The sequence below is a fragment of the Pteronotus mesoamericanus genome, unplaced genomic scaffold, assembly GCF_021234165.1.
Source record: "Pteronotus mesoamericanus isolate MK-2021 breed Mesoamerican mustached bat unplaced genomic scaffold, CSHL_Meso_final contig_263, whole genome shotgun sequence".
Classification (NCBI taxonomy): Eukaryota; Metazoa; Chordata; class Mammalia; order Chiroptera; family Mormoopidae; genus Pteronotus; species Pteronotus mesoamericanus.
In genome coordinates, this window is record NW_026555112.1 from 8231541 (window position 1) to 8247929 (window position 16389).

A 16389-nucleotide genomic window follows, 5' to 3' on the forward strand; every position below is an offset into this window, starting at 1 on the left:
TATGACACCAAAAACACAAGCTACAAAAGAAAAAATAAATTGGACTTTATCAAAATTTAAAAAAAAATTGTGCATCACAGGACACTATCAGCAAATTGAAAAGGCAACTCACAGCATGGGAGAAAGTATTCGTAAATCATATATCTGATAAGGGTCTAGTATCCAGAATATATAAAGACTTTTTAGGGGGGTGGGCAGGGCAGGGGAGAGCAATGGCGGAAAATTGGGACAAATAGAAAAACAACAACAAAAAAAGAATCCCTGAAAAAAAAAAAAGAATTTTTAGAACTTAACAATAAGCCTTGGCTGGTGTGGCTCAGTGGACTGAGTGCTGGCCTGCAAACCAAAGGGTTGCTGGTTAGATTCCCTGTCAGGATACATGCCTGGGTTGCAGGCCAAGTCCCCAGTAGGTGGTACGTGAGAGGCAACCACGCAGTGATGTTTCTCTCTATCTCTTTCTCCCTCCCTTCCCCTCTCTCTAAAAATAAATAAGTAAAAAAACAAACTCAACAATAAATAGACAAATAACAATTTAAAATGGGCAAAGAATTTGAATAGACATTTCATCAAAGAAGATCTACACATAGCCAATAAACACATGAAAACATGCTCAACATCATTAGCCATTAGGAAAATTCAAATCAAAACTCTCTACACCAGAATGGCTATAATTCAAAAGGTGAAAAATGTTGGCAAGAATGTGAAGCAGTCAAAACCCTGAAACACTGCTGGTGCAAATGTAAAATGGTAGGAAACAGTTCCACCAAACAATGAAGCCATTGTGGAAAACAGTTTGGTAGTTCCTCAAAAAGTGAGTTACTGTATGACCCAGCAATTTCACTCCTAGATATATATGAAAGAGAACTGAAAACATATATTCCCACAAAAACTTGTACACAAATCTTTATAGCATCATTATTCAAATAGCCCAAAAGTGGTAATAACCCAAATGTCCATCAATTGATGGATAAAAAAATTATATATCCACACATTAGAATGTTATTCAACCATAAAAAAGAATGAAGTTCTGACATATGCTATGTGGATAAAACTTTAAAACGTTATGCTAAATAAGCCAAAATGAAAGGATAAATATTGTATAGTTCCACTTATATATTTTGAAAAAGCAAATTTATAGTGACAGAAAGCAGATTAGAGGTTACCAGAGTCAAGGGAAGTGGGGTGTGGGGTTATTGCTTATTGAGCATAGAGTTTCTATTTGGAGTGATGAAAATGCTTTTGGAAATAGATAGCAGTGACAGTAACAAACCTTGTGGATCTTCTGTAAACCACTGATTGGCACACTTACAATTGTGACTATTTTTGTATGTTAATTATATCTCAATTAAGAAAAAAAACCTTAGAAAAGAGAAATTTTTCTCTGATGGCTAAGTACATGTTATTGAAAGGAAACATTTGAAATACCATACATATTTCAACTTGTGAAAATCACACAGCTTGTTATGATTTTAAAATGCTCCTTAATTTAAAATACAATTACATAGTACGGTAAGCCCTCTGAAACTTGTATTTGTCACACATATATTTATACTTATATTTTATAGGTTTCTGCTTCATGGAGTAAAATCCGAGCAAAAAATTGTTAACTTCCACAAGGCAATGCATCACACAGAAATGTTATGTTTCTAACTTTGGAAACTGCAGCTAATTCTGGAGGCATGGATCTGTGTTTGACAATCAGTTAACCAAATGTTTAGGTCATTCGGTAAATGGCTCAGTTGCAAAAGGCATCATAATCCAGTTACTCCAGGCCTGGAAACCAAATGATTACAGCCGCTGTCCTGGCTCTGTCACTTAACTGGTTTCTACTTTATGGGCAGTTGAGGTAGTTGGAATGGAGGCTCATTCCAGCTTTAAAATTCTGAACTTATTTGATCTTATTGTGACTTTATAGTCATAGGTGTTTTGCAATTGTTTCACTTGCTTGGGCTGCATTCAAACATTCACATTAAAAATTCAGTAAATTATTATTGAAACACAAGATTTGAAACCATTAAACTGTCCATTCATCTTTTAGTAGATTGGACGAATTGATTTCTTTGTACTGAGACTTAGTCTGAAGCAATACCACCACCTGGTGGCTTCTGTTCTGCTCTGACAGCTTTCTTAAACAAGTGGTTAAGATATGCCTATTTCAGGAAACCAGTTCAATAATATTATGTAAGATATATTTAAATTAACTAATTTTTGTGGCTTTGGGCCTAGGAATTTATTTTATAATTTAACAAATTATCTCAACAAATATTTGTTTAGTGCCCAAGTATAAGAACAAAATGGTGAAAAATATAAAAATACTTGTATTCATACATGTTACATTCTAGTGAGGGGAAGCAATCAATATCAAGCATAAGAAATAAGTAAATTATAATATGATTAATGGGAAGTTGTTTCTAAAAATCAGGATAAGGGGGATGTTGGGTAGGTTGCAATTTTAGATAGGGTGATATTTGAGCAAAGACTGGGAAGAGGTGAGATCAATTCTACATGCTTGCCTGAAGAATAAATTCCATAGGTTTACAATCTAAATACTGAGCTTTAATTGTACAATGCTGCTATAATTCTGCTTCCTCAAGTTTTTTTTTTAGGAAGCAGAAGCTGTCATACCAGGTCAATATTAATAAGAATGACTGCATTTTGAAAAATGGTGTTTCTAAAGGTGTGTACCTTTCCTACAGAGTAATGGCTGTCTTTAGATATTCAGAAAAGATACATGAAATGGTTGTTTTTTTTTTACCTCATTTTTCACCACATTAATGTGACATTTATACATCAAAAATTGTGTTCCTGTGAAAGTAAGTACTGTGGTCTTAGGAATTGAAGGAAGGGAGGAGATGGTAGAAGTGGGATGTATGCACCAACAAAGATTTAATTTCTCTCAACTTTTTGTTGTTTTTGATATAAAACTTTTTAATGGTATTTTTCCATTACTATTCACCCCCCTTAAGCCCCCTTTACTCCCCTTGAAGCCATTTTAATTTTAAGCACTCTTGGGTTAATGAGTGCCTCTAAAAGTTGGAAATTCTGACTCTTTTAGACTATTTTACAGGCGTAACGTAAGGCCTTAAACATAGTAGATAGAAGTTATTTGTCTAAAACCTACTTTAAAAAATTTAGAAAGCAACACCTTAAATCTTAATATTTTGGTTGTTTGTCTTTAGATCAAAGATATCAGTGAATGGTTTTTGTTTTGTTTTTGGTGCATCCAGGAAATTAGACATCTTTAGACCAAGTAAAGAATTAAATGTATTAATTTTGAAAAACATAGTTCTTGATCAATTGCCTAAAGGGTCTTATTTTCTAATCATACTATTTTTCCATAGAGACTTGTAATTTTGGTGCTTAATGTGCATTATGAAAGGCTGAAGTGTTATTTAGTGGTATTAACATGTTTTCATTTGTGTATAGTGCTTCAGTTTACACAGCGTATCTCATTTACACATGTATCTCATTTGCTTATTTGGTTCAGAATACACAGTGTGAATATAAAGTTTGCAGTATCTTTCCTTTTAGTTTTCCTCTAAGGAGAGCCTATTTTCAGGAAACTATGTGCATTGCACTGGAAACATAAATTCTGACACGGACACAAATTTGAAGCAGCAGCAGCCAAGTTGTGCCAAGGGGTAGCAGCTCTTGGCAAAGAGAGGAGCTGGCGGTGGATGAAGAACAGGTGAGAAAGGTCAGTGGAATCATAGCATGCTGAGGTGCAGCAGGTGAACAACGCAATCCTTGCAAAGCACAGCCTTAAAAAGGTCCAGCTGTTTAGGTGAAAAGTTGCTTAAACTCTCCCCTTCCCAAACAGCAAAACAAACACAAACAAACAAACAAAAATCCCAAACTCTTTCTTTCAAGAAAAATTTCTGCAAACTTGATTTGGGAGCGGGAAGGGGAGCCAAGAGCAATCAGCAAATCTAGTCCAATGTTTAGGCATCTGGAGCAGTCTGAAAATTGGATAAAAAAACAAAAACACCCTAAGTCAATAAACTTATGTTAAACGGGCGAAAATCTCTATCATAAATAAAGACATAATATGTAGAGGCTATATTTGGAAGACCCAAGAAAGTGTTAACAAGATGAGCGGCTAGGCCTAGGTTTAGTTTTCTGTTTTTACGAATTTTGAAGACGCATGCTCAACCTTAAAAAAAAAAAAAATTAGGAGAATCCCTTCTCCCCATTCTCCAAGCGTCGCTGCCTTCTGCCCACACACTTCACCGTCAAGACCTACATTACTCCCAACCCACGCCCCTCGAGAAAGCAAGTCTCTAACCCAAATTCCCACGGCCTGGACCGGAAGGTCCACACTGCAAATCACGGAAAGGGGGTCAAGTGCACAGACGGGTAAAAGAAAACGGGTAGGGCAATTAACGCTGACCCTGCATGCCACTACGACGCCAAAAATCTCCAGTTAGCGGCCTTAAATGTAAGGCTGCTGCACATCGGTGGCAGAGGGGGTCTTCCTATTATTACTACGTAGTTCTATTTCCTTATCGGAGAAATCACACAAGCCAAGTTGGACCGCTCCCGCAGTGCGCTTCAGTACTAGCAACTCTTCCAACGACGCAACCTGCGCCCACGTCCTGTCTGGCTGCCTGTTGAAACCTGACTCTCCTTCTCGGTTAGCGGATTCGTCACTTTTTGGTGTCGGAATTTAAAATGAAATTTCGGAAGCTCTTCCCGTCCAAGAAAATAGAAGCAGCAGAGACTTCGGCTCCTTAACTTTCTTTTGCCCCCTCTTCTGGCTTTCACAGTACCTACAATCCAGCGCGCCGCGAACTTGCGTCGAAAGCGACGACTCGGACGCACAGGCCGCCGCGCCGGCGCGCAGTCGCGGTGGCCGCTCGCTCCCGCCCACGCCGGGTGGCCGACGTGGAAGTTGCTGGCGGACCAGGCTTCCTAGGAAACCGCCTCCGAGCCCGAGCCGGAGGCCCAGGCGAGTGGAGGTGGCGGCACCGGGACTCAAGTAGGAGTCGCTGCCGAGGCCGGGGCCTGTCTCTGACGATCGACGAGGGCGGACAACCGGTTCATCATGGGTGAGAGATCTGAGACGGGCGCTCTGGCGCGCTTCAGGTGGCTGCGGCCGAGGCTGGGGGTCGGGAGGAGGAGAGGGGCCGGCTTCTCACGGGGCGGGGCGCTGAGGTTTTCGCTCACCTTGGCGCTGTAACTGGGAGGGTGGACCCTGCCTGGAGCGGCCGCCCGAGCTCGTTTCCCCTTCATCCTAGCGGTGTCGCGGCGGGGGCAGCTCGGGGCCGTGCAGCACTGCGCCCTGGGAGCCCGACGCCGGGTGTTTTCCCCGACCACAAACTTTCCCCTCACCTCCTCGCTGGACCTAGCTGGATTTGCTGGGCAGAGTCGGTCTTGCAGAGCTTGGCAATGTGTCAGTCACAGGGTCGCTGAGGGTTCTTGGGTAAAAGATGAGATCTGACCCCGTAGAGGTAGCTTGATTCTCTCTCTGGTCGCTGACTGCATCCGTTTAAAAAATCCAAAGGGATATGTTGCTCGTCATTTTCTGTTATAGCCAATTGGCAGTTGTCTCCTTATCTGTAGCTTCTCCTGTAGAGAATATTGAGTAAGATGGAGCAGGAAATGGGGAGGGTATTGCTGGTTAGCGAATGAAATTTTAATCTCAAGTTCTGAAGTGTCAATTAAGGGAATTACATGGTCACCACAAGCGTCAGGTAAAGCCTCCTTCCCCGCTGGAATCCAGAAGGAAAGTACAAATTCGTTACCTTGTTTACAACTCTCTAAATGAAGATGGAAATTCTTTAGCTTACTTAAATCCCCCCACGGTTTTCTGGGGATTTTACTTCCTGCACTGGACCATCACAAGCATTTTCCTGTCTTTTTCCATAACCACCTTCAGTTTTGCCCTTCCGCCTTTTTTTTTTTTTTTTAAACTTGTAAGCGGTAGAAAGGACTTTGTCAAGTCCCACCCTTATACTACACTTTCCCAAGGTTCTCTAGCCCACGGTGTGTCCATTTTTTCCAGACTCGCAGCTCTTAATTGTGTAATTTCTTTGTCAAATAACCATGTATTGTTTATTGGCATCTTTTTTATATTATTTAAGGTAACTTTCAGTCTCATGGTTTTTGGTGGGAAAGAATCAAGCCAAGCTGCCTTTTCTTTTTCTTTTGCAATCACAAAAGAAAAAAAATGCTAAGCTTCTTTTGTTGTAAATATAATCGTAAAGACCCTAAATTTTCATCTTCCTTACTCTTAGACATTTATTTAAACACAATCCATTTCTAAGAGGCCCTGCTGAGATAAAGAATAATTTTTTTAGGTTTTTTAAAAATTTTTATTGTTGACTATTACAGATATTCCCATTCTCCTGCCCCCAACCCACACCCCCAAATAATTTTTTAATTTTAATTTTTTTCAGCTTTATTAATATATGACTGACAAATAAAAATTGTATATATTTCAGGTGTACAACATATTTTGATTTATGGATACCTTGTGAAATAATAACCACAATCAAACTGATTAACACACCCATTACTTCACATAGTCACCTTTTTGTGTGTTGTGTGTGTGCACTGAGAACCTCCTGGAGAACTTTCTTAAATTTCACGTGTGCACTCCATTGTTATTAACTGTAGTCACCATGCTGTATACTGGCTCTCCAGAACTGTTCATCTTAGAGCAAAAGTTTGTTCATCTCTCCCTTTCCCTGACTCAGCCACCTCTGGTAACCACAGTTCTACTCTCTGCTGCTCAGTGCCTTTGTGTATAGGAAGCTTTCTGGAAATACTTCATGATGCATTGAATGTGGTTTTGTTATTTTTTTAATGACTTTTCTGTCCAGTTCTCAGTATCTTGTGCTAGTTATTTAATAGAAATCTTAGCGGTTGAAGGTAGTCGTGATGGTACTGCTGCTAGACAGCAGTAACCACTGCTTTTCAGGTGCAGGGATGTCGTTGTCCCACGGTCATTCAGGTTTGCCCTCTGGTTTCTAGGGACAGCGGGAAGATCCCGCCAACTTACTCATAGTCTCTTGACTTGAAAGTGAGCTCCGTAAGGGCAGTGGTCATACTTCTCTTATTTTTAGTGTATCTTCTGTGCTTGCCTGATACATTATGTCTCCCTAGGACAGGATAACTATTAGTAATTACTTGTTTGACGTTGAATAATATATTTCAGTGGAGGATAAAAATATTCCTCTATGAATCAAGGAAAATGATTTAATATTTAATTTGGTATCACTTTCAAAGGGCAAGATTAAATATTTTAGGGACCTAGTTCATAAGATGATATTTAATACATTTTTTTGCTTTCATTACTTTTAAGGTGGCTTTTTCTCAAGTATATTTTCAAGTCTGTTTGGAACCCGGGAAATGAGGATTTTAATTTTGGGATTAGATGGAGCGGGAAAAACTACAATATTGTACAGATTACAGGTTGGAGAAGTCGTTACTACTATTCCTAGTAAGTGTTCGTATGATAAATTATAGGGGCTTTCTGTTTTCCATTTAACACTTTATTTATGAATTAATAATACATATAATAAAGTAATTGGTAAGGATTGTAAATTATTGTAAACTTCTATTATGAGCATATTATTGATAATGTTTTGGGTTTTTTTTTCCATTAACTGAGAAGCAGTTTGGTGTACTATACAGACCCTTGTGAGCAACTGGGTTTTGCCTTTTAGAGCTGTTTTAAAGATTGCTTGAGTGAACTCAAGCCACTTAATCTCATTGAGAGCCAGTATCTTTATTGATAAAATGAAGATAACAAATATCCACTGGTTTTGAGTAGGGAAATATGTGAAGTGTATAAAATACTTTGTAAACCTCTTTAAAGAATTATATAGATTTTATGTGATATTACCTATTAAGTGATTTTTTTCCCCTATATTTGTTTTCTATGTATTTTAATTAATATTAGTTTCTCTTAAGTAATTGTATTGATTAGTTGTAAAGATCTGAGCTGAAGAGGCTGAATGTTGAATTAATCTTGAACCTAAAAATATCAAGAGAAGAAACACCTCAACTTAAATTAGTCGTTCATTGCCCTGGCTGATGTGGCTCAGTGGATTGAGTGCCTGCCTGCGAACTGAAGGGTCACTGGTTCAGTTCTCAGTCGGAGCACATGCTTGGGTTGCAGGCCAGGTCCCCTCTATGGGGCACATGAGAAGCAACCAACACATTAATGTTTCCCTCTCTTGCTCCCTTCCTTCCCCCTCTCTAAAAATAAATATTTAAAATCTTTAAAAAAGTAAATTAGTTGTTGGTATCTTAGAAAAATATTCTCAAATACTGTTTGACTAAATAAGAAAACTGTTCTGTTATTTATACTTTTTTTCATTTGTTGACCTGAATTTCCTTAAATTAATACATTTAAGCTTAGGTGTTGATAGAGTTAGTTTGAGTATTTCAATTATGCTTCTAAAGTTACTTTGTCATTCAAGGTATTTCTATGTTTAGTATTATTTAAATTTCCAAATTATAAAATAAAGACTAGTTTTTATGAAAGAACCTTTAAAACTCTGTGGCATCTTTTATTTCTTTTTGCCACTTTCAATAGATTTCAGTCCCCTGGTTTTTTCTTCTCCTAATTGCCCATTGCTGCTGTGTCTAAGTGTTGCTCATCTTCCCTGCAGTGCACACAGTCTAGTGAACTGCGTTTCAGGGAACACTGATTTACACCACACTCTTGTTCTTTGCACATAAACTATGTTCCTAATGTTGGTGAAGGTTGTGATTATACCCCTACCTAACTGTAAGGCAGACCTTATGAACGTGCTTTTTAGTTTTTCACTCTGGTTTGTTATATTATAGGTATGTTTTGATTGTAAAAGACACACTTGCCACATACGCATATGAATCATTTACCAATATAAACATAAGTCTAAAATAAAAAGTAATTATTTAGTTATAGCTGTCAGTTTGTAATGTGATTTTTTTTTAGCTTGTAAAATCTTAGTAAACTTTGTAGATATAACCCCAAGTTTGTTTGTTTTTTTAGCATCCTCTGCACTTTCCCTTAGATCCCTTCAATGAAAACAGTTGTATCCTGCCTTAGCTGTGTGGTGCCAGGGCTTCACCTAAGAAGGATGGCAGGGAAAAGGGGTGGCGCACTTCCCTTTTGGCCATTGAGCTGTGACCTTATTACAAATGAGTGCTTGAGCAAGTCCGCAGAGGGTCTGTGAGATCGCGAGCCTTAGAGAGCTGGGGCTTCCATAAAGCAGTGTACAGCCATTGTTACATCCTTACCCACTGAAATTTAGAATCTGGGCTTTCTGGGTTTTGTTCCCTATTTGCTACCTACCACAGTTCAGGTTTTCATAATATGCCTGCAACTGTTCTTTTTAAATATAACTTTCTGAACACTTTTGTATGCTAGTACTGTTTTATGACAGTAATTGAACATAATAGAGTTTCCATTGAGCTCAGAATTATGCATTTGCAGAGGTGACTGGGAATTCTTAATATAATCTGAAGGTGGTGCTGAGCTTGCTAATTGATTGTGTGTGTGTGTGTGTGTGTGTGTGTAGCATAGCATACTGTTTTGTCTTGAATGGAATAATCTCACCCAATAATGTAATTCAACAATTACCCTTTGTTGTGGAAACTCCATTAACCTGGATACTTTGAAGGTAGAATGCTTTAGTGTCTACATAAACTACTGACTTATCTTTCAGCCATTGGATTCAATGTTGAGACAGTAACATACAAGAACCTTAAATTCCAAGTCTGGGATTTAGGAGGGCAGACCAGTATCAGGTATGGTACAACGACCAGATTATTTTGTGGTATTTAATGTTTCTTGACTCTTGTAGGGTTAACAGTAATAAACTAAAATATATCTTTTATAATTTAAATGGAAGCCACTTAGTTTAAAATGAGGTAAAACTGCCAGTTCTCTCCACTGAATTATAAACTAAGGAAAGTGGTTTTTTAGATATCACTTAATGAGAAATGTTTTCATAAGAATTTCGAGATCTAATTTTTTACTTAAAGGGTTCTCCATTTAGTTCTTGTCAGCCCCTTCCTCTGTGAGACAGACGATTTGCCGTTTCAGAAAAATGCCTTTCAGAGCCCTACTCTGAGCCCTACTCTGAGCTAATGTGCTTGACCCGCAACGGTGAACATGTGGTGACTGTCAGTGGTTGCTCAGTATAGTTCCATCTTAAAAGATTAATAGTGTGCTTCCCAAATGTCCGGCTTCCTTTTAATTGTATTATTTCTTGTGTCACTTTTGAGCCTGGTTCTAACGTTAGCCATTCTGCTTCCTGGTATCTTTAGTGAACAGTTTAATGCCTATTATATAAAGTCATTAAACAATTTGTTTAAAGAACCCATTCCTTTTAAAGAGTTCCTAGTTAAACATTTAAAGATGTAATGATTAGGTCTGTGTACAACTTTTTTGTCAGTAATTTAATGGTTTGGTAGGTTATGAATATATTCTCTCAGCCTAAAGTCTGAACTCCTTCATCCTGTGATTTAATGTTTATCAATATTCTTTCCATCTTCATGTCTGGGGGATATGATATATAGATCAATTAGAAACAATGCCTCATTATGGCGTTGATTCTAACATGGATGGGGCAGGATTGGCATGTAACCACCACCATCTTTGCCAAGTCCTCGCATATAAACTTACATACCGGTTTCTTCTTTTTTCAAATAATAATATATTCTCTCTTTCTGAATTTTCTTTAGGCCATACTGGAGATGTTATTATTCAAACACAGATGCAGTCATTTATGTAGTAGACAGTTGTGACCGAGACCGAATTGGCATTTCCAAATCAGAGTTAGTTGCCATGTTGGAGGTAAGAAAATCCTGTGGAAATGTGGGGAAATCATTTACATTTGGTTGCTGTTGTCATTGTTTATTATTACACATAGGAATAATTAAAAGGAAAGTAGGGATAGTTCCCGCCATGCCTTTATTATCGTTTTCTTTTATGCATATTACTTCCTGTTCCAGAAATACTGTTGGGTAGACAATCATAGACAAAAACATACCGTTTTATAACTTTCTTTAAATGAGAATTTTTGATTTCCGGGAAGTTCAGAATTGAATTCTTTTTAAACTGAACTATTCTGTGACTCCTATGAAATGATTTTTTTTACAAAAATGTATTTCTAGTCATATAAATTAGCTTACGGAAGCAGATATGGGTATAAATAATAAGCATGTTTGTTGCTACAGAATTATTAAAGAGAAATGTATTTCTAGATTTCTGGCATAATTCTGGCACCTGCTTATCTCTCCCAGCTTTATCATTCTTCACTCTTCCCTGTACTTCAGCCACACTGACCTTTCTGTTCTTTGAACACACCCAGCTTTACCCTTGGCACCTGGCCTCGGGTCTGTTGCATGTGCTCATCTTCTGAGGAGTGCCCTTCCCCCCCAGACCTTTGCATGGCTACCTTCTCGATGTGTTTCATAGTCCATGTTTCTTCCCCAGAGAGGAGTCTGTTATTTTCTAATCCCTTACTCTACTTTGTTCTTTGTACCTTTTATCACTTTCCATTATTTAAAAATATATTTTGTTTACTTACATATATCTCCCACCCTAAAGTGTAAGTTCTTCAAATTTACCTTTATATCCCTTGTGTGTGGAACAGCGTAGAGCACTTAATTAAAAACTCCATACATTGCATTCATTGAGATTCATAAGATTATTTATTGGCTGGCTGGCTGGCTGGCTGAATTCAGAGGCTGCATTAAACAATCAGTTTAACTTTTTAAAAAAACCTCCATTTGTTAAATAAGCTTTTCAAATGTATTAATGATTAACTTAATAATGAAACTGTCTATGCTCAAGAAAAATCAGTTCCTTTTTCCCACAAAAACTATGATTCTGAATTATGCAGCCATCGAATGTTCTAGATCACTTGATTTCCCAGTTAGAAATATTCTCAGAATACTTTGGACTCCTGACTTGTTAATGACTTATAAATCATTAAATTTTGGCTTTTTTTTTTTTTAACAACATCGCACAATATTTATCATAAGAGCTTCTTAGACCAAATTCAAGTATAAGGAATTTTAAGGGAATGTTTAGTTGCCTTGGGTGTAATGGATTGTTAAGAATAAAAGCTTTATTTAGATGTAATTCACATGGTAGAATGCATTTTTATTACAAAGTATTGCTTAAAAGAAATGTATTATTAATGTCAGTTTTACAATTCTCAAGTTGTGCTGGATTGTTGGTAGGTTATTTTTGGTTTAGGAATTGACTTGCATAAACTTATGGACAAAGAACTAAACATTATTCATTCTTTAGCAATTAACTTTTAATTTATTTAATCAATACATATTTATTATGTAATACAAAGTATAGGTAAAGTATGAGTCAGGACTATTTCATCAGAACTTACTGACACAGCCCTGGCCGGTGGCTCAGCTGGTTGGAGTGCTGTCCTGGGCGCTGAAAGGTTACAAGTCTGATCCCCCTTCGGGGCACGGATGGGAGGCAATCACTCGATGTTTTTCTCCCTCCCCCTCCTCCCCTCCCTCTAAAATCAATAAGCATATCCTGGGGTGAGGATTAAATTGGAAAAAAAAACTTGCACAAAATTATTTTACCTTTGCACACAAAAATAAATTCTAAATGGTGTAGAGAATTAAATGTAAAATATGGTTATTAATTATTAGAATGTATAAGTAAATATGTTTAAAGTATCTGGATAAAGAAGGTCTTTCTAAATCAAAGTACTGAAAGGAATTACAAAAGAAAAGATAGATTTAATTCTATTAATATATATAAAAATCCCCCAGAGCTCAGATGCCAGATATTATAAATTAAGGTCAAACAGGGAACCAGGACACTCTTCACAGCCAGTGGCTGAGGATGAGTGTTTTTAATCATATTGACCTCTGCCACTCATTAGATAAGTGAGCAAATGGCATAAACCTATAATTCACAGGAGAAAAATATATTGCTAATATTTATAATACCGCAATAATGATATAGAGATACTGTGTCCGGAAAATATATAATTTCCAGTTGTACCAAGGCTGCATTAAAGATAGGCACTGTCACACACTGTTGGAGGAGTCAAAATTGTTACAACTTTTCTGGAAAGCAGTTTGTCTATATATGTAACAAGAGATTGGAAAAATGTTATACTTTGATTTCATTTTTTAGAGATTATGTTAAGGAAATAGAGATTTACTCAAAGACTTTTATATAATGACTTGGGTCACTTGGATGTCTCTTAGTTAAGTGAAAAGAATCTAAGAAGAGTTTAATACCAGAAGACAATTATATAGTTTATGGTGCATGTAATCATAGTGTATATTTAACTTTTTTTAAAAACAATGGATTGTTTGGAAAATAATTTAATGTTTAGTTTAAACTTCATAAAGCAAGGTATGGAATTATATGTAAATGTGATTTTTAAATTATAAATTTATCTGTTAAATAAATTATAAATATCTGAATTACAAAAGCAGTAAAAAATACCCAAAATTTTAAGTGATCATGTTCGGGAGGCAGGATTATGGGTGAAGCTTCTTTTCTTCATATTTCTCTGTAATTTCAAATAATTCATACCGGTCATTATATATTAATAATTAGGAAATGTACTTTTAAAGTAAGGAATTTTTTGGCACTTCCTAAACTCAAGGGAGCATATCAATTAAAAGAAATTAAATACCGTGTTTAATTCAGGAAGAGGAGCTGAGAAAAGCCATTTTGGTGGTGTTTGCAAATAAGCAGGATATGGAACAGGCCATGACTCCCTCAGAGATGGCAAATTCACTGGGGCTACCTGCCTTGAAAGACCGAAAATGGCAGATATTCAAAACTTCAGCAACCAAGGGCACTGGCCTTGATGAGGCAATGGAATGGTAAGCGTCATGTTTCCAGAAGCCATCTGTGCATGTGTGTGTGTATAGCTGTGTATACATGTATAACTCCCCCTTTTGTCTTAAGGATGAAATTTAAATTACTTAGCAGCTTATCATATAAGTTCTTCCAGCCTTATTTTCCACTTGCCTTAATGTCCACTTATATTTCAACCACACCTACCTAATTACAGTTGGATAAGCCAGCTTTCTGTCATTTTTCTTTTTCCTGACTCACTTCGTCCTCCAGTTCCTTATCCTTCAGGACTTTGGTTAAGGCCTTCTTCTTTTCAAGAGTTTTCCCTGATATATCTCATGCTCACTGCCTTACCATACACGTGGATGTCCTTGTCACAAATCAGTGATACAGTACTTGTTCCACAGTCTTGTAATTGATTTGTACATGTCCTTATTAGATGTGTCAGCTCCTTGAGGACAGAGACTAGTTTTCACCACTGAATTATCTGGCTGTAGAAGTAGCAGCCTGAAAAGTACATATTTGGTCTTTTTGATTATCCATTCAAAGCATAGACAAAGTGAACACTAAAAGACCCTCTTCAAAATTAAGTCCATAACCTCATTTTTCTTATATAACTATCTTAGCCTTCGTCATTTAAAGTGCTTTGGGATCCACCCCCAGTATGAAGTTTATAGATGATCATACTCTATACCTGAAAGTTTGAAGTTAATTTTATGAAACCATTCATTTTCTCTTTACAGGTTAGTTGAAACATTAAAGAGCAGACAGTAATTCAGTCACTTCTGCACCTCTGAAATGAAGACCACATCCCAAAGCCCTACGGAAACCGTTAGGTGTGCTTCACACTACTAAATGTTAGAACTGTGTATGATCGTCGGCATATACTGAACTGACTACAACATTTGTAATAAATATAAAAAATAAGTATTTGGTTGGAAGGGTAACCCATCACGATTGAACCAACTGAATGTCTGGTCTGTGTAATGTAAAATATTCCTTCCTTTCTTGTTTTAAGGGTATATATTCTATTTGTGTGGAATTCTTATTCAAATACAGTCCTATTAAAGAGTATACTCTAATTGAGGAAAAAAAACCCTATTTTTGGATTAGTGGTTATAGATTGTTTGTATAAACACTAATAAATATCTTAGCTCAGATTTTTTTCCTCTAAAATGAATTAAGTTTTTCCAAAATTTAGACTCAGTAGAGCAGTCAGTATAGGAACATAGTGTGGGCAATATAGTTTTCATTTACTTAATGACCACTTTATTTAAGCTGTCCCGTTTAAAAGCTTTTGGTTATAGGCATGAAGTTGAAATAATTATTTTGGTGGTTAACTTCACTGACTCATTTGTAATTGTCATTTTATAGTACTTTATATAGTTGTTGAAAAGGTTTTACGTATATTGACCTAGTCAGTTTGTATAAGAACCCGTGATTTAGGTAGGACAGGTTGTAATGTAGTGTTTATGGACATGTGGAATCTTGGGTTGCTAGGTTGGCTCGCCCAACTGCTCGTAAGCTGGGAGCAGAGCTCAGAATGAGACGTCAGGGTCAGGGTCAGAAGGTAGTCCCATGAACTATACCATAGTTCCTGAAAATGTCAGCTGTATAACGCAGATGACATTATTCCTTAAGTAAAATTATGCTAACTGAAGGAGACTCTGTACATTCGAAATAATGTCTGTAAATTTATTTGTCCATACTAGTTGAGATAGTAAACACGATCCTAAGTGGTTATATTTGATGAATTCATAACACATTAAAGAAAAAATTCACACTGAAGGAAATAAAAAAAATGTATTTTAAGCATTGTAAAAGATGTCTTTACTGTCTTTCATTCTTTTTATCTACTTATAATTGGACATGTAAGTTTGGTAGGTGAAGTCAAAATCATATTGGTTTTACAGGGAGAAATTAAGCATTCTTGGTTTTAAAAATTAGGTTTACCACTAGGCTATCAAAAATTTATGTTCAAAGGAACTTTTCAAACTGCCCAGTCCACAACAGGATTGGCTATAGTGTGACAGAAGTAGATGTAGTCCTCAATAATTACTGAAATTGGAGAGAATTTTTTTTATTTTTTAAGTTGAACAGCCAGCATTTAAAAAAATCAGATGCTGGTAAAGTGAGCTTAGCACCATTGTGTCCCTTAGGTTTCAGAAACACTATTGAGGTTCATTTCCTGTCCCTGACACAGTCCAATCAGATGTTGGCCTCTGGCCTCTTTCCCTTACACTGCTAGTCATTCTCTGAGCTCAAATTAGAGCCCTTTTCACCTGTGGGACTTTTATTATTCCCCAGCACCCTTTCCTAATTTGCTCTCAGTGTCAAGTGGAGAAGCTCAGAATCACTGTGAGAATAAAGTATGGAGACGTGAGGCCCTGGCTGGCAGGTGTTGTCTGGCAGCTGGGCCTTGCCGGCTTGAATTTTAAGGACCCATGAAGCTGTAGCCAAGGTCACCCCTGGATGATCCGCAGCCCTCTGGTTTATCACAAAGACTAGGATGGGGTAAAAGAGCATATGCTTATTTTAATATGGTATAAATTACAAGGTCCTTTTCTAGTAGGAAGCAACTACACAGG

At 37.0% G+C, this 16389-nt stretch overlaps 1 protein-coding gene across 1 annotated transcript; it reads left to right on the top strand.

Annotated features, from left to right (window-relative positions):
* Positions 1–4827: 4827 nt before the first annotated feature.
* Positions 4828–15624, top strand: ARL1 (ADP ribosylation factor like GTPase 1). Its single transcript, XM_054574637.1, has 6 exons — positions 4828–5048; positions 7307–7444; positions 9663–9744; positions 10684–10795; positions 13649–13827; positions 14545–15624. The coding sequence occupies exons 1-6, from the start codon at positions 5045–5047 to the stop codon at positions 14573–14575; spliced, it is 546 nt and encodes a 181-aa protein (XP_054430612.1). The 5' UTR covers positions 4828–5044; the 3' UTR covers positions 14576–15624.
* The last annotated feature ends 765 nt before the right edge of the window (positions 15625–16389 follow it).

Excerpts from the sequence above, each read along its gene's own strand:
- ARL1 (XM_054574637.1), top strand. Across the intron at positions 7,445-9,662 it reads AGTCGTTACTACTATTCCTA|CCATTGGATTCAATGTTGAG; the intron begins GTAAGTGTTCGT and ends CTTATCTTTCAG. Across the intron at positions 9,745-10,683 it reads GGAGGGCAGACCAGTATCAG|GCCATACTGGAGATGTTATT; the intron begins GTATGGTACAAC and ends AATTTTCTTTAG.